The sequence below is a fragment of the Equus quagga genome, chromosome 7, assembly GCF_021613505.1.
Source record: "Equus quagga isolate Etosha38 chromosome 7, UCLA_HA_Equagga_1.0, whole genome shotgun sequence".
In the NCBI taxonomy this organism is placed as follows: domain Eukaryota; kingdom Metazoa; phylum Chordata; class Mammalia; order Perissodactyla; family Equidae; genus Equus; species Equus quagga.
Genome location: NC_060273.1, coordinates 19,309,819 through 19,335,869, shown reverse-complemented (window position 1 = coordinate 19,335,869; position 26,051 = coordinate 19,309,819). Strand labels below are relative to the sequence as shown.

Sequence of the window (26,051 nt, the reverse complement as noted above, 5' to 3'; positions counted from 1 at the left end):
AGCAGAGGCCAGCAAATGGCAAAGCCTGAATAGGTTCTACTTCCAACTGTATGAGGGAAACCAAGGATGGGGGAGATGTTTTCTGTAAAAACTTAATTGTGAATGTCATCACCAGAAGGAAAGAAGGACTGAAGCACTGTGGCTGTGTGTAAAAGGCGGCTTATTGAGCTGTCTGATGTTTCTGTGTTATTGTATCGAGCATCCGAGACGACCATCCTCTCCAAGCATGTTTTCTGACCTGAATTATTCATAAGCCCCTTGAACTTCTCTGTCAGACACAGACTGAAAATGATGGAAGATTCTGGAAGAGGTTTTCCATAAGTTGAAAGGCTTAGAGATGAGGAAAGTGTTGTTGGAAACACTCATAATTAAAACTTGAGGGGAAAAATTGACTGCAGGGGCTGAGGAGGTAACAGAAGTGAGGGAAGTAGGTAAGGTATAAGACAACGGAGAAGGGTGGGAACAGAAGTGGAGAATGCACGACCCCTCCAAACGAGGCGGCCACTGCTCAATTATTGCCACGTAGGAGTTCGGGTCTAATGTTGCCAGATGTAACTTTTCCAAGGAAAGCTGGAAATCAAGATTTTCATGAAAAATCTCCTGTTTTTGAAATGTAGGCAGCTAATTTAAATTTTTTTAAAAAGATTTAAGATTGGGGAGCTATGGACATTTAAGAAGAGTCATACAAGAAACTGTTCTAAATTCCTCCATGGTAACTGCAATAAAAGTCTAAATGTATCAGGAGAAGTACATGCTGTATGACATCGTGTGTACGCACACACATGCCCACAGATACAGACCATCTTTAAGAAGAAAAGGGGGAAAAAGCCAAAACAGTTACATAGTCTGTACTGTATCACTTAGGTCAAGGATACTTACCTATTTGAAGTGTCTCCTCTGAATGTAAGTCTAAAATGGGTTTTGATAGGAGAGACTTGAATCTATGGGAAGATGGGAGAGAGAAGGGTAAGACAAGTAGCTCATTTACTCTAAAAATGCAGAGGCCCACTACAGAGATGGGATTTGTATACTGCTACTGTTCAAAGCAAGGGCCACTACAGAAGGCCTTCTGTTTAATTACATTTGACCACGTACAGCAAAAATCCAGCGGATACAGGTCTCAGGTTAGGTCAGCTAAGCATTACACTCAGAATTTGATGTCAAATTGCAAACTGATCATGAAATACTTAGAAATAGCTACAGATAGGCTAGCACGCATTTTCCAAATGTCCCAGCGTTTTTCAGGTCATCTCAAGTTTCTTGCCTCTTCTCAAACAAAATTTTTAAGATAGCTACTGTTTCTCACAGATAACAAAAATTGACTTTCACTCAGACCTAAAGTTCAGTAACATTTATGTGATAACTCCCTCAATGAAGAATATGTAAAAAATCAGAAATCGGAGAGCCAAATTCATTATACCAATAACCATACACAAACGCCACTGTGGTTTTCACCCCAGGAAACCGTGTCTGGCCTTGATTTAGAGCCTACTTACTCTTATTTCACTCAGAGTTTTAAAAAGCTTAGTAGTACTTTGCAGTTCCCAGAGCACTAGAATTGCCATATATTATCCAAAAAGCCTATTTAATGTAAAATATAATTTTATATTTGGAAAGGGTAAAAAACTTATATTCCTAGGATAAACTAGAAAAAAAAATTGAAAAATATTTCCAGTTTGTGAGGATTAGACATCTCTAAAGGACAGGTAGAAACTTTCATGCTTATTAAAATTTTTTTTAAATATAAGAATTAGAATTTTATTTAAATGATTTTAAAAGGAGGGAGTACAGGTTAAAACTAAGTCACACACCACATAACAACGTTTCAGTCAACTACAGACCGCATACGTGCTAGTGGTCCTTCAATATGAGCACCATATAGCCCAGGTGTATAGTAGGCTACACCATCTGGGACTGTGTAAGTGCACTCCACGATGTTCACATGACACTGAAATCACCTAGCAATGCATTTCTCAGAACGCATCCCTGTTACTGTTAGGGGACACACGACTGTACTGAGAAACCTTGACCTTGGGCTTGAAGTCAGGGTTTAAAGCTCAGCTCCACCCCTTCCTAGCCAGGTGACTTTAGGCAAATTAACTTAACTTCTTTGAGCCTCAGTTTCCTCATCTGTAAAAAGGGGCTAATAATAGCATCTAATTCACGAGTCTGCTCTGAGGATTGAATGAGACAATCCAAGTGAAGCATTTAACACGCAAAGCTCTCGGCAAAGATGAGCAAACTCATCATCTACAACTTTGCAAACTCCTTGAAACCTCGACTCAGAATGGCCCCCACATATCTCATATATAATAAATGATTAAGTTCAGTTTCCCATTCATTCATTCATTCAAAAAGTATTTACTACATATCTTTTCTGGACCAGGTACCTTTCTGTGCCCTGGGATAAAGAAGTAAACAAAATACACATTAGTGAATTTTAATTCAGATTACTAAACTATGATAGGTCATTTTTTAAGTGTTGAGAGAAGTTACATTAATGGAGAGAAGAGTCACAAGGGAGGGTATTTTTCATTTTGAAGACTGCAAGACACACTGGAATGAGGGTCTCGGGGCAAGAAAGCAAGTGAGGAGAGCAGGGCCCTAAAATGAGGTCTCTGGGACTCAGACCTGCTGTCTACTGAAGGCTGGTTCTGAATTCTACCAGGCTCTTTGTTCTGGCCAAAGCCACACTTACTTGATGCTGTGTAGCTTTCTCGTGACTATCACCGGAAAGTCAACTTCAAAATATTTCCTTGGGAGAAGACCCTCATCCTGAGAAAAAACACAGTTATCTTTATAATTATTTATTCAGTCATATATTCACTGATCATCCTCACAAACCAAGTACCAAGGCCCGAAGAGCAATGGGGTGTTTAAGGATTTTAAATCAGAGGATGATATGGTCAGAAACATATTTTCTAAATTACTTTGGTCTCAGTATGAGGAACAGATGGCGGAAAAAATTAGGAGGTTACTGTGATTGTCCAGACAAGAAGTAATAGGCAGCCAGAACTGGGGGAGTGGCCACTGGGATGGAGTGGGGAGGAGCAGGAGGCACTCCGGAAGTAGGATGTTAACAGTAAGCAGCTTGAGACCAATTAGAGAGGGTCAGGAAATCAGTGTAGTGGGTTTGGACCAGAATCTTTTGGATGAAATGAAATAAAATAGCAAATACCAGAAAGCATCACATGAGGTGAGGGTAAGTACTATTTTGTAATATATTTATTTTTTTCTCTGACAGTGGAGTATACTGGGGTGGTGAAGGACAGGGACTCTGCAGCCCGGGCGGACAGGGTTCAAATCCCAGCTCCACCACTTGTTCACTCTGAGGGCTTGGGAAAGTCACTAAACTCCCTGGGTCAAGGCTTCCTCATTTGAAAAGTAGAGAAAATGATACCACCTCGTGGGGTTGTGAGGATTAATGAGGAAATACAGGAGTGAGAGAACAGGGCCTGCACCTAGTAAGCACCATGTGTGTATTCTTATTATTTACAGACATCAGTACATAGATGTGGGTGCTAGATTGGGATATACATTTATTTTTTACTGTGAGCTGCAATAAAAAAAAAACTGTGAAAACCTCCCACATAGAGACACACACACACGGCCCTGCTTCCCCCTTCTGCTTTCCCTAGCTTGGCTGGTACAATACCCTCCTCCCGACAGTCACCCACTGGTCATCCTAGAATTCTCTCCATCTCCACCCTGTCTGATCAATCACTCAGCCCTGCCTGCTGACTATCCTAGAATGCATCCTCTCCTCTTCAGCTCTATCCCCAACTGCACAGACTATAACAACTTCCCTTTCTGATCTCTTTCAACGACACACTTCATGTTGCCTGCAGCAGCTCTTCCCACCTCTAAGATTTAGCTAAGATGCTGGGTGCTCCACAACCTGGCCGACCTGCCCACCTTCTGGCCTAGTACTCTTTTAACATCCCTGCTTCCATCTGTGCTTATATTCCAGAAATACAGAACTACTTATTTAAAAAGAAAGTTGCTGATATCCATAACCTGGTGGCGGCTTCAATAGAGGATGGGATAAAGAAAAAGGAGGAGTAAGGATGGCACCCTTGTTTCTGCCCTGAGCAACTGGGCAGGAGAGAGAACCATTTATGTAGACAGTAGTAAGAGATGGAGAGCAGTATGGAGGGGCAGCAGACCCCCTGATGGGACAGCATGATGAGAGTAGAAATCATGAGGAAGCATTTCCTAGTAGGAAGGTGACGCCTAAGGGCAAGTGTCAGAAATGTGAGATCCAGCTGCCCCACCCTATGCAGACACTGGTCCTCAGTTAAACTCCTAGGGGATCTGGAGGGGTGGAGGAGGAGGAAGGAAGAGAGGGAGGGAGAGAGGGAAGGATGGGGTAAGAGAAAGAGAGAGAGAAGAGAGGAAGGAAAGGAAGGTACGAGGGAGGCAGTGGTGGTGGTGGGGGGGGGGGGGGGGAATAAACAAGACAGTTTTCTGACATCAGAGGAGCTCCCGCCTATCAGCAGAGTAGGGCTATGTAATCTATTTGAAGATCCGTGGAGGACGTGTTTAGAGGATATGTGGAAATTGCACCTCCCACCTGGCGTGGTCCCCTGGCTGCACCAGCAGAGGCTTAGCTGCGAGTCAAGGCCTTCTGCTGCCACTGCTACATGAACTTGATCTGTATGATCTCAGGGGCCCAGGACTGGAGGGTTGAAGACTCCCATGTTCAGGCAGCGGGCAAGAATAGGGCAAGGGAGAGCCGGTATTGTCATAAAGAATAAGGAGTGAGTGAAACCCATTAAGGGGTTTCCTAACTTTCTCTAGGAAATTCTACAAGACCTTTCAAGAACTTTTACTCACAGGGTATGGAAAGTTAAAGATAGTGTACAATGACAAGAATTAAAATCAAATGAATGATGGATAGCACAGAGTCCTACAACTCAAACGGGTCTTCTTACTTTGTAAAGAGCTTTCCCTGCAGTAGCTCACTTGATCCTCCTAACGATTCTGAATAAGAGGGCACTATGGAAGGGAAGCTTCCAAAAGGCACACCTGGAGCTTTTAAGAAACAGACATCCTCTTTCTCGGCTTTCAGAAAAGGGCAAAATGGCTGTGGGAAGTGATACCTCCACTTTTTAGTCTGTGATTCTCTAGGCCCTTCTGACACTCCACTCCCAAGTAGCTCACACGTCTCAAGGAGGCAGGGAAGACACCCAAGACTGACTATAAGTACCAGAGGGCAGCCAGGAGGAAGGGTACCACTTAGTCTCAAAGCAGATCCAACATGGCCGACCGTTTCACAGGCCAGCAAAATTGACAATCCTTCCCCTACGTACTTGACCTTTCAGTTTGTAGAAACAGAATTCAAGAGACACCAAACAACTGAGGCCCCTTAAGAGTTTCACTCACTCCTTATTCTTTGTTTGGGACAATACCAGCTCTCCCTTGCCCTATTCTTGCCCGCTGCCCGAAGATGGGAGTCTTCAACCCTCCAGTCCTGGGCCCCTGAGATCATACAGACCAAACTCATATAGTAGTGACAGCAGAAAGCCTTGACTCACAGCTAAGCCTCTGCTGGGGCAACCAGGGGACCATCCAAGGTGGGAGGTGCATGAGACAACAAGACCAACAGACAAGATTTTCCTCACTCTTTTATAGGAGCACATATATTTCTAAAACAGGGATTAGCAAACTTTCTGTAAAGAGTCAGAAATAAGTATTTTAGCCTGTGAAGGCCAGACGGTCTCTGCCATAACTGCTGAACTCCGCGGTCACAGTGCTAAAGCAGCCACAGATAATATGGAAATAAATGGGAGTGGCTGCATCCCATAAAACTTGATTTCTAAAAATAGGTGGCAGGCTGGATTTGGCCCACGCAACCTCTGCTCCAAAAGAGCAAACATAATAATTGTTTTTCAAAAAAAAAGGAACTTCAGATTTTAAAAAATCCCTTCAGACCAATATGATTATCAAACAAAACAAAAAACTTCCACAAAAGACTTTCAGACCCTGTGCTCTTCTCCTTCCTCACTACTGACAGACAACCTTTTTCTTGGAAGGAGCACATAAGCCTCTGTGTACCTTGCTCAGAAATAAAGATCTCAGATTTATTAATTATTAACTCACTTGCAAGACAGGGGAAAAAACCAAACCATGTGACCAGTCAAAAGGGCGTCAGGCCCAAAGGAGGGATTTCTCCAGCGGCCCCTGTGAACACTGACCCGGCACATTCGCTTACGCTGCATTCTCTTCCAGTTCCTTCTGCTACGCCCCAGTCCCTGCCTTACAGAGGCACAATCAACCTACAGAAAGGAACCCCTGGGACACCCACAGGGCTGTGTGTAGAGGAAAGGGGAAGGAGTCTGGAGTTCGATGAGCTGGGCTCCAATGTTTGTTCCACATTCCAGTGCCACCAGATATGCAATTTGGGGGAAGACACAAGCTCTCGCAGCCCCACTTTCCCCATCTGTGTAAAACTCTCCCCTCTCACAGAGATCTCATGTTAATTCGTGAGGCCATGTATGTAAAACCACCTCATAAATGTTAGTTATCTTATCCTAAATGAAGAATGCAGAGGCGAACATTTAATACTAAGACCATGTTGATGCCACTGACTTCTCGCTTGAGTAAGAGAAAGGCTGGGAGCTCTGATGACTAAAGACCATCTTATCAGGTGAGCTGATTAGGGACAAAACAGATATGCAGGTCGCGTTATGCCCACACACTCTAATTTACCTTGGTGTACATCTGGAGAAATCTGGAGAAATGCACATACCCATTACTGCCACATGACTGACCTGACAGAAGACCCTAAAAAAATCTGTACAAACCTACAAAAAAGAAAACATGATCAGTGGAATCTTCGTAGGGCAAAGGTTTGAAGGCAAAATTCCACCCCAGGAGTCAAAGCCCAGTGCTTTCGTCCTGCTTCTGCCAGTAATGAGACCCAAGTTTCCTGTCCTGTGAATGCAATTACACCTGCTCTTGAATCCTAACAGAGCAGGTAAAGGATCAAATCAGAGATTGGCTACAAAAGGGCTTTGTATCATATTGTCATCGCCCAGCTAAATTTTACCTAAACACTGCTATGCTGACAATAAAATCTTAGTTATTATCAAAATTACAAACGCATGTGCTCTTTGTCTCAGCAATTCCACTGGTAGAATTTTCTCTCCTGATATATTTCCACACATGCAGGGGGAAATATATACAAAGATTTTTATTATAACCCTGTTTGTAACAGCAAAAGATGAGAAACAACCCACATATCCTTCACTAGGGCCCCGGTGAGATAAAGTACGGGGCTGATGGGGGTTGTGGGGGGTGTGCAAGCAGGTGGGGACAATGGTGGGAGACAGGCTGTCACTGCATCCCTTTTAATATAGTTTTAAAAGTTTTGAATATGGTGAAAATCTTCACAAAATCAAATTTAAACAACTGGGGAAAGAAGAGGGGGAATTTTAACTTACCTTTAATGTCCAGAAGGCGGTATCCATCCCAGCCCCCAGGTTTATAATTTGGCACTGACATTCTGTCTTCTGTAGAAATGCCTTTATAAGTTGCCGGATGCCATGGACACGAGCAAAATATCCTAACAGAGAGAGACAGAAACAAGCTGTCACTCAGCGATGAGAAATAATCCCTGCAAAGCTCTCTGCAGCAGGAGAGCCAAACAGAGCACTTCTGCCCTTCCTTGGGGTCAGTGGATTATCCGTGACTTTATAGGAGAAATAGCAAATTTTAAATTCTTTTTTTTTTCAGCCGTTTGAACCAAAGTAAGTACAATCTATTTAATGGTAGAATTAACTATCCTAAGAAAAATAAAATGCACTATAATTTTACTTACGAAAGACAAGTATTTTACATCAAAACATCTGATCTAAATGTTCCTCTAGGAAGTGTGCCTTTTCATAGCTATAGTAAAAGCTACTTAGTTCTGTGGTAAAACTCGAAATTGCGAGATCATATGGAAAATAGTATTTTTAGGTCAGGATATTGGATGGATGAGTGTCAAAGCAAAGAACGCCACACTTCTTATTGTGTTCCTGTCATCTCCTGTATGGGTTAGAGCCTCGGTGTCTGTAACATGGCATCACAGATTGGGGGAGGAATGCTTGTCTAACAAATTGACTTGTTAAGCTCTCGGGTGGGGAGCTGGGCAAAGGACATGAGAAATAAAGAAGAACAAAGGAAGATAAAGTCTGTCTGTGTTGTAAGGCTGGCTGCTCTAAGTGTGACTATTTCAAGAACAAAATTTGAGAGTGGCATTTAGAAACTTTTATTGTGGGTCTGGCCCTGTGGCTGAGTGGTTAAGTTCGCATGCTGTGCTTTGGCGGCCCAGGGTTTCACTGGTTTGGATCCTGGGTGCGGACATGGCACCACTCGTCAGGCCATGCTCAGGTGGCATCCCACATAGCACAACCGAGGCACAACTAGAATATACAACTATGTACCGGGGGGCTTTGGGGAGAAGAAAAAAAAAAAGAAGACTGGCAACACACGTTAGCGCAAGGTGCCAATCTTTAAAAAAAAAAGTTTTATTGCAATTTGACAGAGGAATCTTATGCCTGTGGAATCTACTAATAAATAATTTGGGCTTGTATTTTGCCTGTCTTATTCATTTTATTTTTCTAGTAAATCATTTTTATTGTATTTTACAGAAATGTCATCCACAATGGATTGGATACTGGGGAAAAAAGATCCTCACCACACACTGTTTGGGAAGCACTCTCCTATTGGGCTGCAGGTCCCCAGTACAGAGGCAAACCCAGGCGGAGGAAGAAGGAAGGAAGGAGGGCTGACATGCTGCCCGAGGAACAGAGTCAAGCGCCATGGTGCGTCCCTCTGCAGCACTGCGAAGGAAATCTGCCTCAAGAGCACAGGAGGGAGGCTTAAGGCCTCTTTGCCAGGCCTCGCCCAATCTTACGGATGCCTGGATTCACCCTCAGCTCAAAGGAAATACCGTGTCCTTATTCTCAGGAACCTCCACTTCAAAATTTCTTTGTATTTCTGAAAGAACCTACCTCAGGATCCATCCTTAGGGCCAAGATTTCCAGCACACACAAGAAATACCTGGTCAGTTTCTCAGTCTGGCTGAGGCTACGCCACACTCCTGTCTCAAATTCTTTGACTTCCTTGATGGAAATTATTTGCAGAGCCTAATACTGTTACTAACACTTTAGTAAGGCAGCAAAATAGACCATTCACAGTAAAAGATATATGCATGGCTTTTAAACATATGAAAATGATCTTCAACCTTACCCATAAATAGGAGGAATATAAAATAAAATTACTATAACATTTTTCAAGTATCAGATTAACAGATTCAACAGTTCCATAATACACTGTGTTGGTGAGGATGTTGGGAAATTAGAACTCCATATACTAGTGGAGAGAGTGCACACCGGAACTCTCTAAGAATGAATCCCTAAAACCTCAGGCCTCTCGGCTGATGAGGAGATGTTGGGGAGGGGGATGTTCACTTGCCTCTGTTAATCTCAGGGGCCTTCCTCTCTTTAGACAGTCTCACAAAATGCTGGATGTAAGGGTCATGCCAGTAGCCAATGCTTACTGCAAACCTGAAAGGGATGAAAAAGGAGGCAGGTGAGTAGAGAACAGGTTCAGGCCAGGTTCCCAGGAGCCAGATCAAGGATTGAGAGGAAAATTATCTCCCTCAAAAGGCCAATCAATGCACATATAGTGCTCCTCTACAAATTTAAACATACTCATCCATCCATTTTTCTATTCATATACATGCCCATCACATTTCCCACAGTGGTCATTTCTTACCTCTCTCTTTCCTCATGTCGCTAATTCCTTTCCCAGAAGCCTAAAGAGCAAATAACCTCACCTCATACTTCACACAGATCACTTACAACTATTTATTTACTTAGCAAACTCACTGGCCAGATCTAGTCAGATAACTCCACTCAACCAAACGTGCTGTGTCCAGAGAAGGGAGACCCAGAAGTATCTGGCAAACATCACTAACAACTACCTAAGTACTTCTCCCAACTCTGTGTTAAGTGCCAGTCATTTCATGTCCCTTAAGGAGGTCATAGTGGGGAAACCAGGGGAAAGTAAACAAAATAGCTACAACCTGGAAAATGCTATGGTAGCCTAAACTCTCTCTCAGTGTACACTACAAGGAATTAAGGTTTTAGTGTTCCAAGCCTAGGAGCTGAAGCCCAGATTACCACTGGAAGTCTTCTGGCAACCATGAGTGGAACCAGCATCGGGACAACTGAGAAGTCATGGAGGGAACCTGGATCCCTAAGGCAATGCCATGCCACACCCCTGTGGACCTGGAGCCTGCTCTACCTCTCAACAGATAGTTTGTGAGATAATAAACGTCTTCACCATTTGAGCCAACTTGAGCCCGGCTTCTGTTACTTGCAGGCTGAAGCATCCTAAGTGAGATCCCAAATAATACACTCATCTCCATGTTGCTTGATAAATAAGCTGAAAATTAAGATATGGGCGTGTGTGGGTGTGAGTGTGTGTGTGTGTGTGTGTGTGTATGGAATCTCACCCAGCTGGATTCTGAGGCCCCAGAAGCAGATACCATCTTTTCTTTACATCTACTCACAAGGCTTGCTGCTGCCTTGACTGCAATAGGTGCTGACTTCCCTACAAACATGTCCCCCACAGTCTCTCCATCCATATTTCTACATCCATAGACACTCATAAGGAAGCATGTGTTCAGCTGCTCGATGCAGGAACTCAGCACAGAAACACACAAAGACTCACTAAGGGACACAATTTGCTATAAGCCCAGATGTTCAAGGAAAACAGCAGACCCACGAGTTTTACAGAGTAAACCTGCTCAGTGATCTAAAACAGTGCTTTTCCAACAGTGAGCTGTTTTAATATGAAATCAGTTTAATACTATACAAGTCTGCATTTAAAAAAACAAAGTAAAACGGAAAATATAAGCATGCATTACACATAGTAAGGGTTAAGACTGTTTCGTGAAGCTTTTGTTTCAAGCACATGTTGGGGGTCTAAGTGCAATGAAATGTGTTTTCTCACTGTTGGTGGCCATGTGATGAACACTGATTTCAAAGGAATCCTCTGGTGCCATCTGGCGGTAAAAGCCATACCTGCAGTTGAGGCAGGAGTGGTAGAGCAGTGATGAGAACACAAACCAAACAGGTTAAGGGTAGGAAGCGGACTCAGAAATGATCTAGTCAACTCCAATATCCAGCGCAAGAATGCTTTCAACAGTATTAAGCCACTGCTTGACTACTCCCCACAAAGAAGGCACTCACTCCACTGCTAAGCAACTGCTGAAAAGCTGGTCAATTTGCCTCCCTCTAAGCGCTCCTTCCTAGACTTATTATTGCCTCTTGGATAACAAGGAGCAGTTTCTATTCCTCTCAGTTCTGTATTATCAGTCAATTAAATACTATTGATTCAGTCAAGCAATATTTATTGAGTGTCTGCTAAGTGCCAGGCATTGGAGATACAGTGGCAACAAGACAGACAAGGGACAGAGACAAACATAAATAAGAGATTATAACAAATGAAGGATTCAACAGTATGGAGGATAGAGGGACCTACTTTAGAGAAGGTGAAAGGGAAGGCCTCTCTGAAAAGGGGATGCTGAGTTGAGTCCTAGGGAAGTGGAGAAAGTCAGCTGTGCAAAGGCATTCCAGACGGGAGGAACAGCAGATAGAAACGCTGTGGGGTGGGAATGGACTGGGAGCGTTCTAGTATCGGGAAGTAGGCCTGGGGGCTGGAGAACAGTAGAAAACAGGAGAAACCAGAGAGGACTCTAGAGAGAGAAGCCAGCTGAGGTAACAGAGGGCCTGGCAGGAGCCTGGGACTGATCTCAACAGCACGCTGGACGTGGTCAGTGATGCGCAGCACAAAAGGTGGGGAGATGCAACAGGACGTAACACAAGTACATCTGATCCTAGTTCCCACAATTCCTGCTTCCTGGTGTTTCTAACACGTGTTTCTTTCTGATCTTCAAATCAAGATGACTGCCAGTGGTGTCCATGTCTCGAGGAAAAAGGACCTCACTGATTTGCCTATGAGATTGGCCAAGATAAAAGGATTTACAACACACTGTGGGAAAGAGTAAGGAAGAGAGTGCTGCTGGGCACTGCTGATGGGAGTTCTGAGGCTAATGAGCATGTTTCAGGACTTATAGGCCATCAAGTGGCGATTAGCTGAGCAAATGACAGTGCATCCACACAATGAAATACTAACCAATCTTGAAAACATAAACTAAAAGAACTGGACATGGCAAGATGGTCAAGATACACTTTTCAGAGAAAAAGGTACAACCAAAAATATATGTAGCGTATGTGCCACAAATACGTGTGTTACCGTGCCAGGTTCGCTTTTGCCTGCCACCTGGAAAGCCAAATACAGAGATGACGAGATTGCAGCAAACAGAGAGTTTAATCACAAGACAGCCACGTGAGGAAGCAAGAGCATGAGTCTCAAATCCACTTCCCCGAAAATAGGAACTCAAGGATATTTATGGGATAGTGGGGCAAGGTGGTCTGAAATGTGGAGATAAGTCACTGGAGGCGAGGAGAGGTAAAGTAATCGATGATGTGTGCATGCACAGTCAGACTTCATGCCTCTTCAGAGGACGCATGCTCACAAAATGGCAGTATGAACCTGATGTGAGGGTGGAGTTTTTAGCCTCCTGACATGAAAAGGTCACCTATCAGATATCTGTGTGGGTCCAGCTGATGAGTTGGTGGTCTCAACTGGCCTGGAGTGGACAAAGGGGTTCTAATTCTGAAAAACAGTCTAAACACCCATTACCCTGGTGACCCAGGCTCCAGGGAGATGTTATCTATAGGAACCTAGAGGGAGTCAGCATACTGCCTAAACAGCACAGTTAACAATGGGTAGGATAAACAGCTAAAAGCTATAATGAGTAATTGCAAAAAGGAAAAAGAACATTAGTTCCTGGCTACTTAATCATCAATGGCTAACTGGTTGCCGGTTTCATATGTGTATGTCTGTAAATACAGAGAAGGAGTGAAGGACTAATTGGTATCAAAATGTTAATGATTATCTCTGAGATTTCTGGGTTTTTTAAAAATGTATCTATGTTTTTAAAATTTGTACACTAACAACCACATGCCATATCTCATTATATCTAAAATGCAATCAATTGTAAGACTGAAAAAAGAAAGAAAATACACTGCCAATTAGTTTTTCTTATCACTTAGAATTTTAATTTTGTGGTTATTGAAAAAGCTCTTTTAGACTTCTTTAAACAGATGACCATCATCTCTCTCTCGTACACACACAAAAAGGAAAAGATGAGGGAAATAAGTTGATTAAGTCTTCACTTTCAGGATATCTGTGAGTTTCCACACAGTATCGACCTTCATGCCATAGAGGGTGTTGGGGACACCGCATTTCTTAAGAGACCATCATCATCTCTCTCTCAGATTTTCTTCCAAGCTGCTGCCCCTCACTCTGTAAGTTTTGATACCTTTTCCTGATCTCATCAGAAGGTATCAATGGATGGTTTTCAAACAGCAATCAGGATTTGTGCCCCTTCTTCAAATGGCCCTTAAATGGTATGGGGACAAAAGCATCCAGGGGCTGTGGTTGCAGAGGTCCAGCCCTGCCACCAGGAATAACGACCATGTCCACTTGCACAGGTAATGGCAACTCTAACACAACCTGACAGTGACTGCAGGACACATCAAGAATAAATCACATCTGATTTCAAAAAAGTTAAAAGGCAAAAACACATGTGTCACAGAATCAATCAAACACAGCATTGCTTCACAAGAAGAAAACAGTAACAAACATAAAAGGCAAATATTAAACTAGGAAAAATATCTGCGACACACCACAAAGTATTAACATCCTTTCAGTATAAAGGACTAATAAATTAGTAAGAAAAAAACCCTAATATCCAAGAAGGAAAAAAAGGACAAAAGACAAAAAAAAAGAACAATTCACAAAAGAAATCCAACTGATCAATGAACACACATATCAGCTCTATCAATAATTTTTTAAAAAGCACAATGAAAGCAAAAGCAGAGAGCAGTACTTCTCCTATCAAATTGGCAACAGAACTATTTTTTAACAGAAGCTGGCGCTGGAGAGGGCTGAGGAGGATGGCACTCAACACCACCGCCAGAACGATCAACTGGCACAGTCACGTCCAAGGCACCGTGGCAACAGGTACAAAAAGCCAGAAAAACGTGTACACAATGACAGAACAATCCCACTTCTGGGATCTTATCCTAAGGAAACAAGAATGGACACAAAGACTTTTGTACAAGAATACTGAACCTGGAATTATCGCATCAGGTGAACAAAGCAGAATACAAAATTACATATACAGGATGTTCCCAATTTTGCTAGAATGAACATATACATATACATAAAGACTGTCCAGAGTAGATACCAAAAATCTAATACTACTTATCTCCATACCACGATCTTGTGCATCTCGTTTGCTGTCCATTCCCATTAGTCCTCTGTTCCCAAAACCCAGAGAACATCCCTTCTACTTGTATGTCCTAATTTCATGTTTGAAACCCAGATGCAAAGAATCAAACATCTCAGATTTAGACAGACCTTAAAAATTTTCTCAATTTCATTCAATCCACTACTACTCTAAAAATTTTCATGATATTCACATACCACATGTTCAATTTTATATGTCTTGAAATCAACTACCTTTTTTTTAATACTCAGGTCTGATATGCTACCAAATATCTTCTTCTAACACATTCTGTAATAAATACCTAATTATTTAAATTTAAAATACCAGTCTGTGTACCGCCTAAAACCATCTCACATTCCTCCCGTGGGAAACACTGACCTGGCCCAACCCCTATCTATTCATCCAAGAAAGATTTACTGACTCTGTCCCATCTGCGTGGGTGTCAACTGCCACAATGGGAATTTCATGGCAAAGGTGTGAAAAAGCCTCCCATAGGCATCCCTTCATCAGAGGGTTCAGGGCACGAGAAGGTGCCCTCTCTGCTCGCTGGCTGATGAGGATCAAGGCTGGGTTGGTTCATTTTACTTCTAATCAACACTCACTGAGTGCTCACTAGGCGCCAAGCGTTATTCTAAACGCTTAACACATAGGAACACATAACCCTCCTAACAAGCCTACAAGGAAGGCACTGCTTTACACACAGATGTTAAGGTAGTTTCCTCGAGCTGTGCAACCTTGCAGAGAACTTCATTCTGCTGCTTTTCAAACCTACTTACCCACCTGATCTAGACCCCTCTCCCAATACTTCAGTTGTTTACGTCATGTGTATCTGTTTGTGAGCGTGTTTGTGTACCTGTTTGTATATACATACACATGTACAACAATACACATACACATATATACACGTGTGCATGTATACATCATCAAAAATACACAGTTTTGGGGGCTGGCCCCGTGGCCGAGTGGTTAAGTTCGCGCGCTCCGCTGCAGGCGGCCCAGTGTTTCGTCGGTTCGAATCCTGGGCGCGGACATGGCACTGCTCATCAGACCACGCTGAGGCAGCGTCCCACATGCCACAACTAGAGGAACCCACAACGAAGAATACACAACTATGTACCGGGGGGCTTTGGGGAGAAAAAGGAAAAAATAAAAATCTTTAAAAAAATACACAGTTTTGAAAAGACAGTTCACAAAAGAAGATACAGGAATGGCCAACAAGCACACAGAAAGATGTTTAACATCGTTAGTTGCCAGGGAAATGCAATTTAAAACCATAATGAAATGCTATTTCACACCCACTGACAATACCGAATGTTAACAAGGATATGAAGCAATGGCAGTTTTGATATATTGCTGGTGTAAACTGATAAACCACTTTGGAAATTAGTCTGGCAATTAAAATACATACCCACCCTCTGACTAAGCAATTCCACTCCTAGACATTTATCCAAGAGAAATGAAAGACATATAATAATGTCCATTGCAGGCTATTCACAATGGCCAAAAACTGGATACAACTCATCCATAATCAGGTGAATGGATGAACTAATCAGAGTATATTCACACAACATAAAAAGGAGCAAACTACTTTACACTGACAAAGGTTCTCTCCCTGACCAAACCCTGGCCAGGCTCCTCTGAGCCCTCTTCTCGACAGGCCTCAAACTTGGTTTATTCTATAAAGACTTGAACAAACACTAAGATAGCTTCTAACAGCTCAAAGCCACACCCCTAGGATGACGCTAGTCCCCCTTGAAGTGCCCGCCTAAGAAAACTCAACGCTGGCAAAAGCATTTACTGTTTGTTCCAACCAACACTTAAAGACAAGGCCCCAGTCTCCCAGGTAGCAAATTCAGATGGTTTCACATGGACCAATCCCTCTTTCCCACTTTGTGTAATTTTTCTCTTCTCTGACTCTACTCATTATTCTCCTTACTCCCTCATTCTCCCTTTAAAATGCCCTCTGTACAAATCCAAGTTGGGTTTAGTTCACACTGGAGTCTTTTCTTTATTGTAGTAGTTATTAGTGATTAAAATCTGTCCTTACCACTTTAACTACGATCTGGCTTTGTTGATCTTTGACAGTGCACACAACATGGATGAATCTCAAAGAACACGTTGAGTGAAAGAAGACACAGAAAGAATACATACCATATGATTCCACTGACATGACGTTCAAGAATAGGTGAATCTAATCAATCGTGGCCGAAATCAAAAAAGGACTGTTAGGTGGAGGTTGGAAGACTAACCAGAAAGAGATACAGGGAAAATTTCTGGAGTTTCAGAAATACTTTATATCTTGTTTTTGGTGGTGGTAACAGAGATATACAGTTGTCAGCACTCATCAAACTGAACACTGACAACTTGAGCTTTTTATTATATAAATTATCTTCCTCTCTCCCCCTCCCTCCCACCTCCCTCTTCTTCCCCGCCCCCCACCTCCCACCCCCCAATTTCTCTTAAGAATACCTGGGGAAATTTGGGGGGGAAAAAAGATAAGATGAGAAATGTAGTTGACCCTCCAAGTTCCCTTTTCAATATCCACTCACCCCTTTCTCCTTACGAAGAGGACCCCAATTTTGTTTGAGGTATCAATCTACCCAAGTAGAAATTCTCACCTCCCCACGCGTTCCTGCAGCCAGGGGTGGGGCCACATGTCCTAGTTCTGGCTAAGGAGAAGTACATAGAAGCCTACAGGGTAGGGTTTCCCATAAAGCTATTGCTTTCCTGATGAAAAGGGACAGACTCAGACACATGTCTTTTGTTAGTACCCCTTGCTTTTCTTTCTTCCTGGAGCACAGCTGCTCACACAGACTAAAAAATTCTGATATTCCCTGGTACAAACCTATTCTTACCCTGTGAAACAAGCTATGGGAGCTCTGAATCAATTCACAACTAAGTAACTTTGCGAGTCAAAGTTTTCAGGCATCAAAATGAAAAAAAAGCAATTTCAACTGGAACTCAAGAATGACAAATGTATTGCTGTGTTAAAATATATATAAGAATTTAGTATATAATCCAAGTGATGTTTCAAATCAATGGGAAAATAGAGACCATTCAATAGATGGTGTAGGGACAACTGGTTAATAATTTGAGATAAAATTAAGTTAGACTGCTACTTTATAATATATAAAATAATAAAGATAGATGAATGATCTAAGCATAAAAGTCAAAAACATAAAAGTGCTACAAGAAAATGTTAGAATGATTGAGAATATGGTCTTTCAAAGCATTACCTGAAATCCACAAGCCATAAAGTTAAATTGTCAGATTCTGCACCGTAAAGATTCACAATTTCTGTATTATGAAATGTACGATACAAGCTAAACTGAAAGACAAGCATGAGTTTGAGAGAAAATACTGCAACAAATACAGAGGCAAGAGATTACTATCCCTGATATAAAAAGTTCTTACAAATCAATAATAAAAACACAAATAACCAAACAAGTAAAAGACAACAGCCCACTAGGAAAATGATATGGAGGGCTCACATAGAAAATATCAATCATAGCAGATTAAAAATTCTGCCTCACTAGTGATTATAGTAATACAAATTAAAAAGAAGTATTATTTTCCAGCTGCCAGTTGATAAACAATTTAAGAAACTAAGAATATTCGATGATTAGCATCTTATTCACTACAGATGGGAATGAAAACTAACATAAGCTCTTTCAAGAACCATTTTACAGAAACTTCTCCCCTGAAATCCATCTCATAGGAAAACTCAAACCACGTGCAAAAATCCAACAGAAGAGCAGTCAAGTAAATTACAACCACACTGCGAATACCGTGCAGCCATTAAAAAGAATGAAGTGGATCTCTGTGAAACTACATACAATAGGTTCATATTATGCTACTGAGTGGGGAAAAAGTATTCACTTTTGTAATTAAAAAAAAAGTTTTTAAGAGAAAAAAATGATGTGATACTAATATTCTAGATCTAAAATCATTATCTTTCACAGATATTTTCCAAAATTTAATTCCTCTTTTTAAAAAATGGGAAAAAATCCACGATTTATTTGACTTTCTTGATGGGCAAGTTTGGCAGCTAATTTATCCTGAATAGAATGTTCTAGTTCTAAAGTGACATATCATCTCCAGGGAGGAAAGAAGCAGCCACTGTCGTCAAAATATTTCTGATGAAAACTTCAGCCCTGCTCTCTGGGGCACAGCTGTGAAGATATGATTAGTGTGCTGGAAAGGCCGAGGCCCCCAGGAAAAGGCTGCCTTTCCTGAGAGGTGACACTGTGGCCTGCCTGCATGTCAAGAGGGGCATTTTTCGATTCCATTGAAAAATCAAATTAAACTCTATAATATTCACAATGGAATTTCAGATTTACAGCCCCTGGACTGGTTTCTAAAACATACAGATAACTGAAAACCAGTAAAACAGAAAACCGGAATTTTAAGACCTCATCAGGAAAGGTAATCTTGACCATCTGCACTGAGTTCCTCTTCACTTCAGCCATCTGACAAATTATTATGCGTCTACAATGCACACGGCATTAAGGCAGACATGGTCCTTGCTCTGTATCACATTTACTCTAGTCAGAGAGAAAAACATGAAACAGTATGTCTGAATTACAACTGGGCTGATGACCACAAAGGCGATGCAGAGAGTGTCATGAGGACATATAACAGGGGCAAGATCTTGACTGCGGGTATCAGAGAGGCCTCCTTGAGGGTTCCTCATCTGAGAGAAACCAAAAACCTTGCAGTCATCATTGACACTTGAGTCTCCCCCGACAACCAGTCTGTCAACACATTCCATCAGCTCAATCTACCTTCAAAATGGACCCAGAATCTGACCGACTCTCAGCACTTGCTCCACTACCATCCTGATCCAAGCCACGAGCATCTCTGACTTGGGATATTCCAGTACCACTAACTCATCTCACTGTTCTATCCTTGTCCTCTACGGTCTGTTCTCCACAGAGAAGCTGAAGCGATCCTGTGGAAATTCAAGTCACGTCACCTCCTCCTTCAGTTCAAAATCCTCCAGTGGCTCCCATCTCAGAGCACAAGTTAGGGCCTTACAAGAGCCTGCAGCATCTGTCCCCACGGCCTCCCAGATTCCATCTGCTACTCTTCTCCCTCTCACTCATGCTGGCCTTGTGGCTCCTAGAACAGGGGAGGCCAGCTCCTGCCTCAGGGCCTCTCTGCTCTCTGTTCTGTCTACCTGGACACTGTTTCCCCAGATATCCACAGGGCTCACTCCTCACCCCCCACAAGTCTTTCCCCAGGATTGACCTTGTCAGCAGGGCCTTCCCTGGCCATCCCATCTCCAGTGACAACTCCTTCCAACACTCCCACTGCATCTACCTCCACCTGACATGCCAGGTATTTTGGCTTCCTGTCTGTTTGCCTCCTGGAAAAAAAAGCACCATCAGAGCTCCAGTTTTGTTCACTACTGTAACTGCACTAGAACAGTGTCTCCAGAAACTGAGCAGGCACTCAATAAAGAGTGTTGAATGGATGCCTCCATCTGAGAGATGATGTAGAACTACTGAGACAGGAAGGCTGGGAGAAAGCACTGCAGGCAGAGGGAGCAGCGTGCTGAAAGGCCCCACAGAAGGCAGGAACAGGGCATATCTGAAGAACAAAAGAGACCCCAAAGGGAAGCACGGAGTGATGTGAAGTGAGGCTGGAGAAGTACGACGGAGCAGGCAGGGCTGTGGAGAACACACAGGAATCCTTGGTCTTTTTCCCACAGCCACAAGAAGTCATTAAATGAGGGATTACATATGCCCTTTACAAACCTCTGGCTTCAGTGGGAGATATGGATTTGGGGGAGGGAAGAGTGACTTAGGGTCCTCAGTTAGCGGACTAGTGCCATAGCTCAGACCACAGGTGACCTCAGCTTGCAGTGAGATAGAAGCAGCAGAGGTGGAGAAAAAGAGTAGGTTCCAGAAATGTTCAGCACACATAATCAACAGGTCTGGGGGACTGATCGCATCGGGGTAAGTGAAAGGGCAGTTCCAAGCTGACTCCTACCTTTTGCATTTGGGAACTGAATGAACAGCCCATTCACTGGGTTTGGGGAGGTGACGAGGAGGAGAGCACATGAAGATGATCTTGAAGACAGTTTTGGAAATAATGAGTTTGAGATCATTCTGAGACCTCCAAATGGAGTTTTCCAGTCGGCAGTGGGTATCCAGGGCATGATCAGATCATGAAGGGTGTAGTGTCATGCAACGTCGTGTAGGTTTTTACCTTCTGGTTGATGGGACATCCAAAGGTTTTAAGTGACAAAGTGATAGGAAAAGATTTGTGATTCCCCAAAATCACCCTGGCCACAGCATAAACACTGGGTTGGAGGAGGGGGTTAGACCAAAGCAGGTCCGACAACAAGGACGTGGTGCAATAGACCGGGTGAATGAGCAGACGTGAGCAAGGGCCATGGAAGCGGGGAAGGAAAAGAGCACAGACCTCCCTTTGTCATCACCCCATCTCCTGCACGGCTGCTGGGGATTTTTCTACAACACACCCCAGATCATGTCAGTTCTTCCACTTAAAACCCCTCAGGACCTTCTATTCACCTTGGGACTTCTACATTTCTTTCTCCGACAACCTCTCTGGAATTCTCTGGCCACCCACACCCCTACTGAAAGTCCACTTCTCCTAATACTCTGCATAATCTGCATATAATCCTCTGCAAATAATCCTCTGCATCAATCTGCATTGCTGTTTAGGTCATGTTGTTTTCTCCTGCCTGACAAACACCTATTTATCTTTTTAAGACTCACTTCCTCCACTGTGAAAAGAAGAAAAGCAGTGCTGACATCCAGGAGCTAGCCAGGTACCATTGATGAGGATTATTTTAGGCTGGTTACTTTTAAAAACTGCAGATGAGGAGGCTCTGAGGAGTGGAATTTGCTTGCCCTTTGATGAGAGACATTTGTATTTGTGAAGGAAGTCTCCATCTGTGGGGAGTGTCTCCCTCTCTGCACCAGGAGGAAGGGAGATGACCTTATCTCTGGAAACTCTTAATGGGGAGGCAAGGACTTAAGTCTTGTTTATTGCACTTGTCTGGTAACCTCATAGTTACTCCCCACCACCAACATCCTCCTTTGTCTTTAGCTGAAGATAATATTTAAGGTGGTGGCTTCTGCCATTTACTTAATCCCGTTTGATTCTTATCTAAAAGTTATAAGACCACCCAATAACCAGACCCCACCAGCACTGATACCATTTTAACAACTTTTTTTTTTACATATTCTTTCCTTTTTCTTGTAAAGAGGTAACTCACATACCTATGCCTTAAATTTAGCCCTACTCTCAACCCATGTTTGCAGCAGCAGCTCTTGACTGCCCATGGGTCCTGTCCCCATGTTATTCCACACTATTATCTAAATAAAAGAGCACTACTGCCAGACCTTGAGAGTCCAAGAAATCTTTCTTTCGACTCTTCGGCTTGCTGACCCCGCTTCACCATGAGCCAGGCTTTCCTGTTGTTAGAAGCTGGCCTCGTGCTCACACAAGCCATGCTGTTTACCTGTTGGACATAAACTTCTCACAAACACCAGCACAAGGTCAAGCTGCAACAGCGATGATGTGAGACAAAACAAGACCACTTCATCATTTTGCCTAAACAGACAAATAGAAGGCCGTCATGCCATCCAGAAAATACCAAACATCCCTCTCTCCTGGCTGAAGCGAGCAACTGTGGCTTCTTTATGAATTATAACGTTTGTCTCACTCTAGTCACAATTCCTTCTAGAATTGATTGATTGAGCTACACAATCACAGAATCATCCCTGCCTCCTGTCAGCACCCAGTCCAGAGCAAATCCCTGCTTCCTTGAACCCTCCCCAAACTATCCAACCAAAGCCCAAATCCTGTAAGTTCTTTCTAACGCCCTTATCCTGATAGGCCCCAGAGTTCCCCATGATGTGAGGTCTCCCTCATTACAAAGAGTAATTAAACCCAACTTGTTTACCTACTGATGTGCTTCCGGTGGTCTTTGCTGGAGGACATTGCAACTGTAACAGTAGGATAGGTTGGTTAAGTTTCTTGGAGGAAGTGAATGGAGTTCCAATCTGAAGGCTTCTATTTTCTATGTTAAGCCTACTCAAAACATCACCCATATTATCTTGAGAATGAAGGGTTCAGGGGAGTAAATCAGAAGTCTGTGGAAAATGTCTGAATTAAATATTCTGGAGCATGGGAGAGTGACTTGACAAGAGAATCATACTAGAATGGTCAGGCTCTGTGAGGGCACAGGTGAGGTGGGGTGACATGAATTCAAAATAGTACCCAGCTGCTCTGCTCTGTGAGTCCTATCTCCAGTTCTCAAGACAAAAATGGGTAGTTTGGTTTTGGGTTTACTGGGACTGAAGGGCAAGGGAGAGGAGGCATTGCCAAGAGAATTCCGGCACGATACATTATGAACCCCAAGCTCAACTGAGAGGTAAGAGCCTAGAGGAAGCATCTAAAGGATAGAAAATACCATGGAGGTCCTATGGAAAAAGATGCTGAGGGCCTCAGCACAGAAATCCAGGCTATCATGGTGGGAATGGCGACAGGTAAATGAGAAGAGGTCAGCACTGCAGATGAGGCTCTGAAGAAAATGAGTGCCCCAGGTGTCCACTGGGTCCTCCACATGCACACTGATGTCAACTAGGATAATGGCAAGAATTGAGGCAGAGAGGAAGGCTGTGGGCCAGGCACCCAAATCTTCAATGAAATAGGGGAGTAATCAGGCAGAAAAGAGTAATGAGGAGGAAGAGAGGGTGCTCCAGCTGAGGACCATGGATCTCAAAGAAATGGGGCGGGGGACAAAGAGCAGAGAAGACACAAATCTCCAACCTGCTAATCCTGAGATCTGCAGTGTATGAGAAAACAGAAGCACCACTTGACAGGGCCTCAAGAAAAGGATATTCCTAGGGAAGGGCCAGGGTCAAGGCAAAGAGAGGGAGGGAAGGGCTAAGGAGAGGCTGAGGAAATAGAGGTGGCTGGTGATTATGGAGCGGTAATTTCAGAGGACACTGGGAGGGTTTGGGGGGATCATGGGTAAAGAAAAGAGTAGAGAACTGACTAGGGGCACAGCATGATAGGGAAGATAAGAAGAGAGAATGGGGAGTGGGGAGAGTTAGCATCATGGTAAGTGCTTGACAGATATCTGCTGAAACAAATGGAATTATTAGGTATAAACCTAGTATATCCAATCTGAAGAGTCCTAACTATCAGATTGTAGGAGTGATAGCACGAGGCCATCATGACAACAATGATGGTGATGGTCTGATGACGATGGGGGTGGAGGGTTCGTCATGACAATAACTACCAAACTTGAACACCTACTGTGTGCCAAACACTCCACATTTAATCCTCACAACAACCCATGAGACAGATGACCTCATTAGGATCCCCAGACAGGCTCTGTTCCAAAGGAGGGAGCAAGCAAAAACAGAAGTAACGGAAGTGCAGGAGCCTCGAGACAGGCTTTTTTAAAGTTACTTTAGGGATTTTTATGGCTTAACTCACGGCGGCAGACACCAGCCTGACCCACAGCTACAACATATTCAGTAACTTCAATCAAATAATATTCAGACTGGAGGAAAATCAAAACTAATATAATAATAACTTATGGAAGCCTTGACTTTGTGCCAGATCCTGCGCTACCTGCTTTGCATCGATTATCTCACTTAACCCTCACATTCAAAAGGTAGGTTACCACTATCATCCCCACTTTAAAGGTGAGGAGACTGAGGCAGAAAGTGGGTAATTTGCCCATGATTCAAACAAGGAATCCTTATTTAATAACATGACTTTTTCACAAGATTTAAAGTTTTAATACATTACAGTAAAAATGCAGATCACAGTATCACAGAACCTGAAAGACATTGAGTCTTGCAAAAGATCTTAAAACATTATATTATAGATTCTCACAATTTCTTTGCATGTTTTTTCAGATGAGGGAAAACCCCATGCAAAAAACCTTTGATGAAATGCCTCCGGATGACGAACGTGTGTGGTCTTTTCAGTTAGGACCTATCCCAGAAGATTCTGAGTCAGTGGGTCCAGCGCAGGCCCTGAGCATCTGTGCTCTTTTAAAAAGCCCCACAGACAACAGTGATGTGCAGTGTGAGTTGGGAACTGCCTTAGATTCCCTGCAGTTCCAAACCCAAACTTCCCCTACATGTTCAGACATCTGTAGACACAGAGGGCATTGGAAACTGAGGCAGAGAAGAGCTGAAATTATAAAAACCATCCAACAGAGAGTCAAGGAAAAACATACTCTAGTTAAACTATTTCTCTGTACATTTCTTTGTGTCTGAACTATTTTATAGCTAGTTTATTTTTAAATAAGTTTGCAAAAAATGTTACCAACAGATATTAAATAAACCAATAAAACCAATCAATATCAAATAAGCCTAACCCTAATGTGCTACTGAAAACTATTTTATTTCGCTTTGATAATTCTGATGGCACTTCAGATTTTCTTTGCAAATAGCAGTAGATACGAGAGATATTATTTCCAATTCAACAGTGCTACAGATGTGATCAGTAGCAACTGCAAGCTGGAGAAGAAATAAAGTTGGGTATAATCCATTTAAGTCCACACATTTCACCACTAACAGTCTCCAAGCCTTTAACACCTATGTACGTATTTATCCATTCATTTAATCAACCACTACTAACAACTACTAAATGCCAGACACTGCTCTAAGTGCTTTATTGATAACGAAACATCATTCAATCTTTACACTCACCTATGAAGTACCGATTATGATCACCCCATTTTACAGATCAGGGAACCGAGACACAGAATGGTTTAGTAACTTGCCCAAGTTCACACAGCTCCTAAGTGGCAGAGCTAGGGTCCGTCTGACACAGTCTGGCTCCAGAGTCATGTTCTGAAGCGCTTTGCTTAGTCTCCAAGAACGTACAAAAAGTGCCAGCCTTTTGTTTTCCCCACCCTATAGTCCCTATGCGGACCCAGCTTCCAGGGCATTCTTTCAGTTCCTCTCCTTCCTTGCTCTCTCTGAATGCTCTCCTGCACTATTTATTTATTTTAGTTCTAAGCTTAAACATCATCATCTAAAATACGAACTCTAATGGTAAATGCTGTATTTCCCAGCACTCAACACAAAACTGTAATTATCTACTTCATGTACTTATTTGCTCCCTGTCTATCCTTTCCAACCAGGCTGTGAGGTCCACTACGTCATACACCACGTCAGTCTTGCTCATCATGTGTCCTGATCACTGAATACCCACCAACCAACCCGTAGAAAGGAAGGGCCCGGCACAGAGTGAACTCTCAATAATTTCTGTGGAAGGAAGGGAGGGAGTACCCTTGAGCCTCATGCTTTTTTTTTCATGCTTTCAAGTGCAGGATACATACCTGTGCTCACAATGCTCCCCACACAGCCCCCTAACAGGTAGGCTCTTGTGCACACACTCAAGGGCTCTGGAAAGCTTTGGGCTCTGCACACAAATATTATGTGGTCTAGACAGGCCACTTTCCCCTGAACTGGCCTGAGCTTCAGGTGCACAATGGGGATGATGACAACCCCAATGGAATGTATCCTCTAAAAGAGGCAGACCTGCACTCCTCAGAACCCATGGAAACCAACATTATTATTATCTACTTCACCTCTGTCTTTCCAGCAAGACTTGGTTCCAAGAAGCC

General features: G+C 42.9%; 1 protein-coding gene across 1 annotated transcript in view; it reads right to left on the bottom strand.

The window, feature by feature from the left end:
- Positions 1 to 26,051, bottom strand: part of LCMT1 (leucine carboxyl methyltransferase 1) — a 75,504-nt gene that overhangs the window by 23,867 nt on the left and 25,586 nt on the right. Inside the window, exons 3-6 of the mRNA XM_046666445.1 lie at positions 9,463 to 9,554; positions 7,446 to 7,567; positions 2,699 to 2,775; positions 880 to 941 (exon numbers count right to left, since the gene is read on the bottom strand). Coding sequence (XP_046522401.1) covers positions 880 to 941; positions 2,699 to 2,775; positions 7,446 to 7,567; positions 9,463 to 9,554 — 353 coding nt within the window. The remainder of the gene's footprint in view (positions 1 to 879; positions 942 to 2,698; positions 2,776 to 7,445; positions 7,568 to 9,462; positions 9,555 to 26,051) is intronic.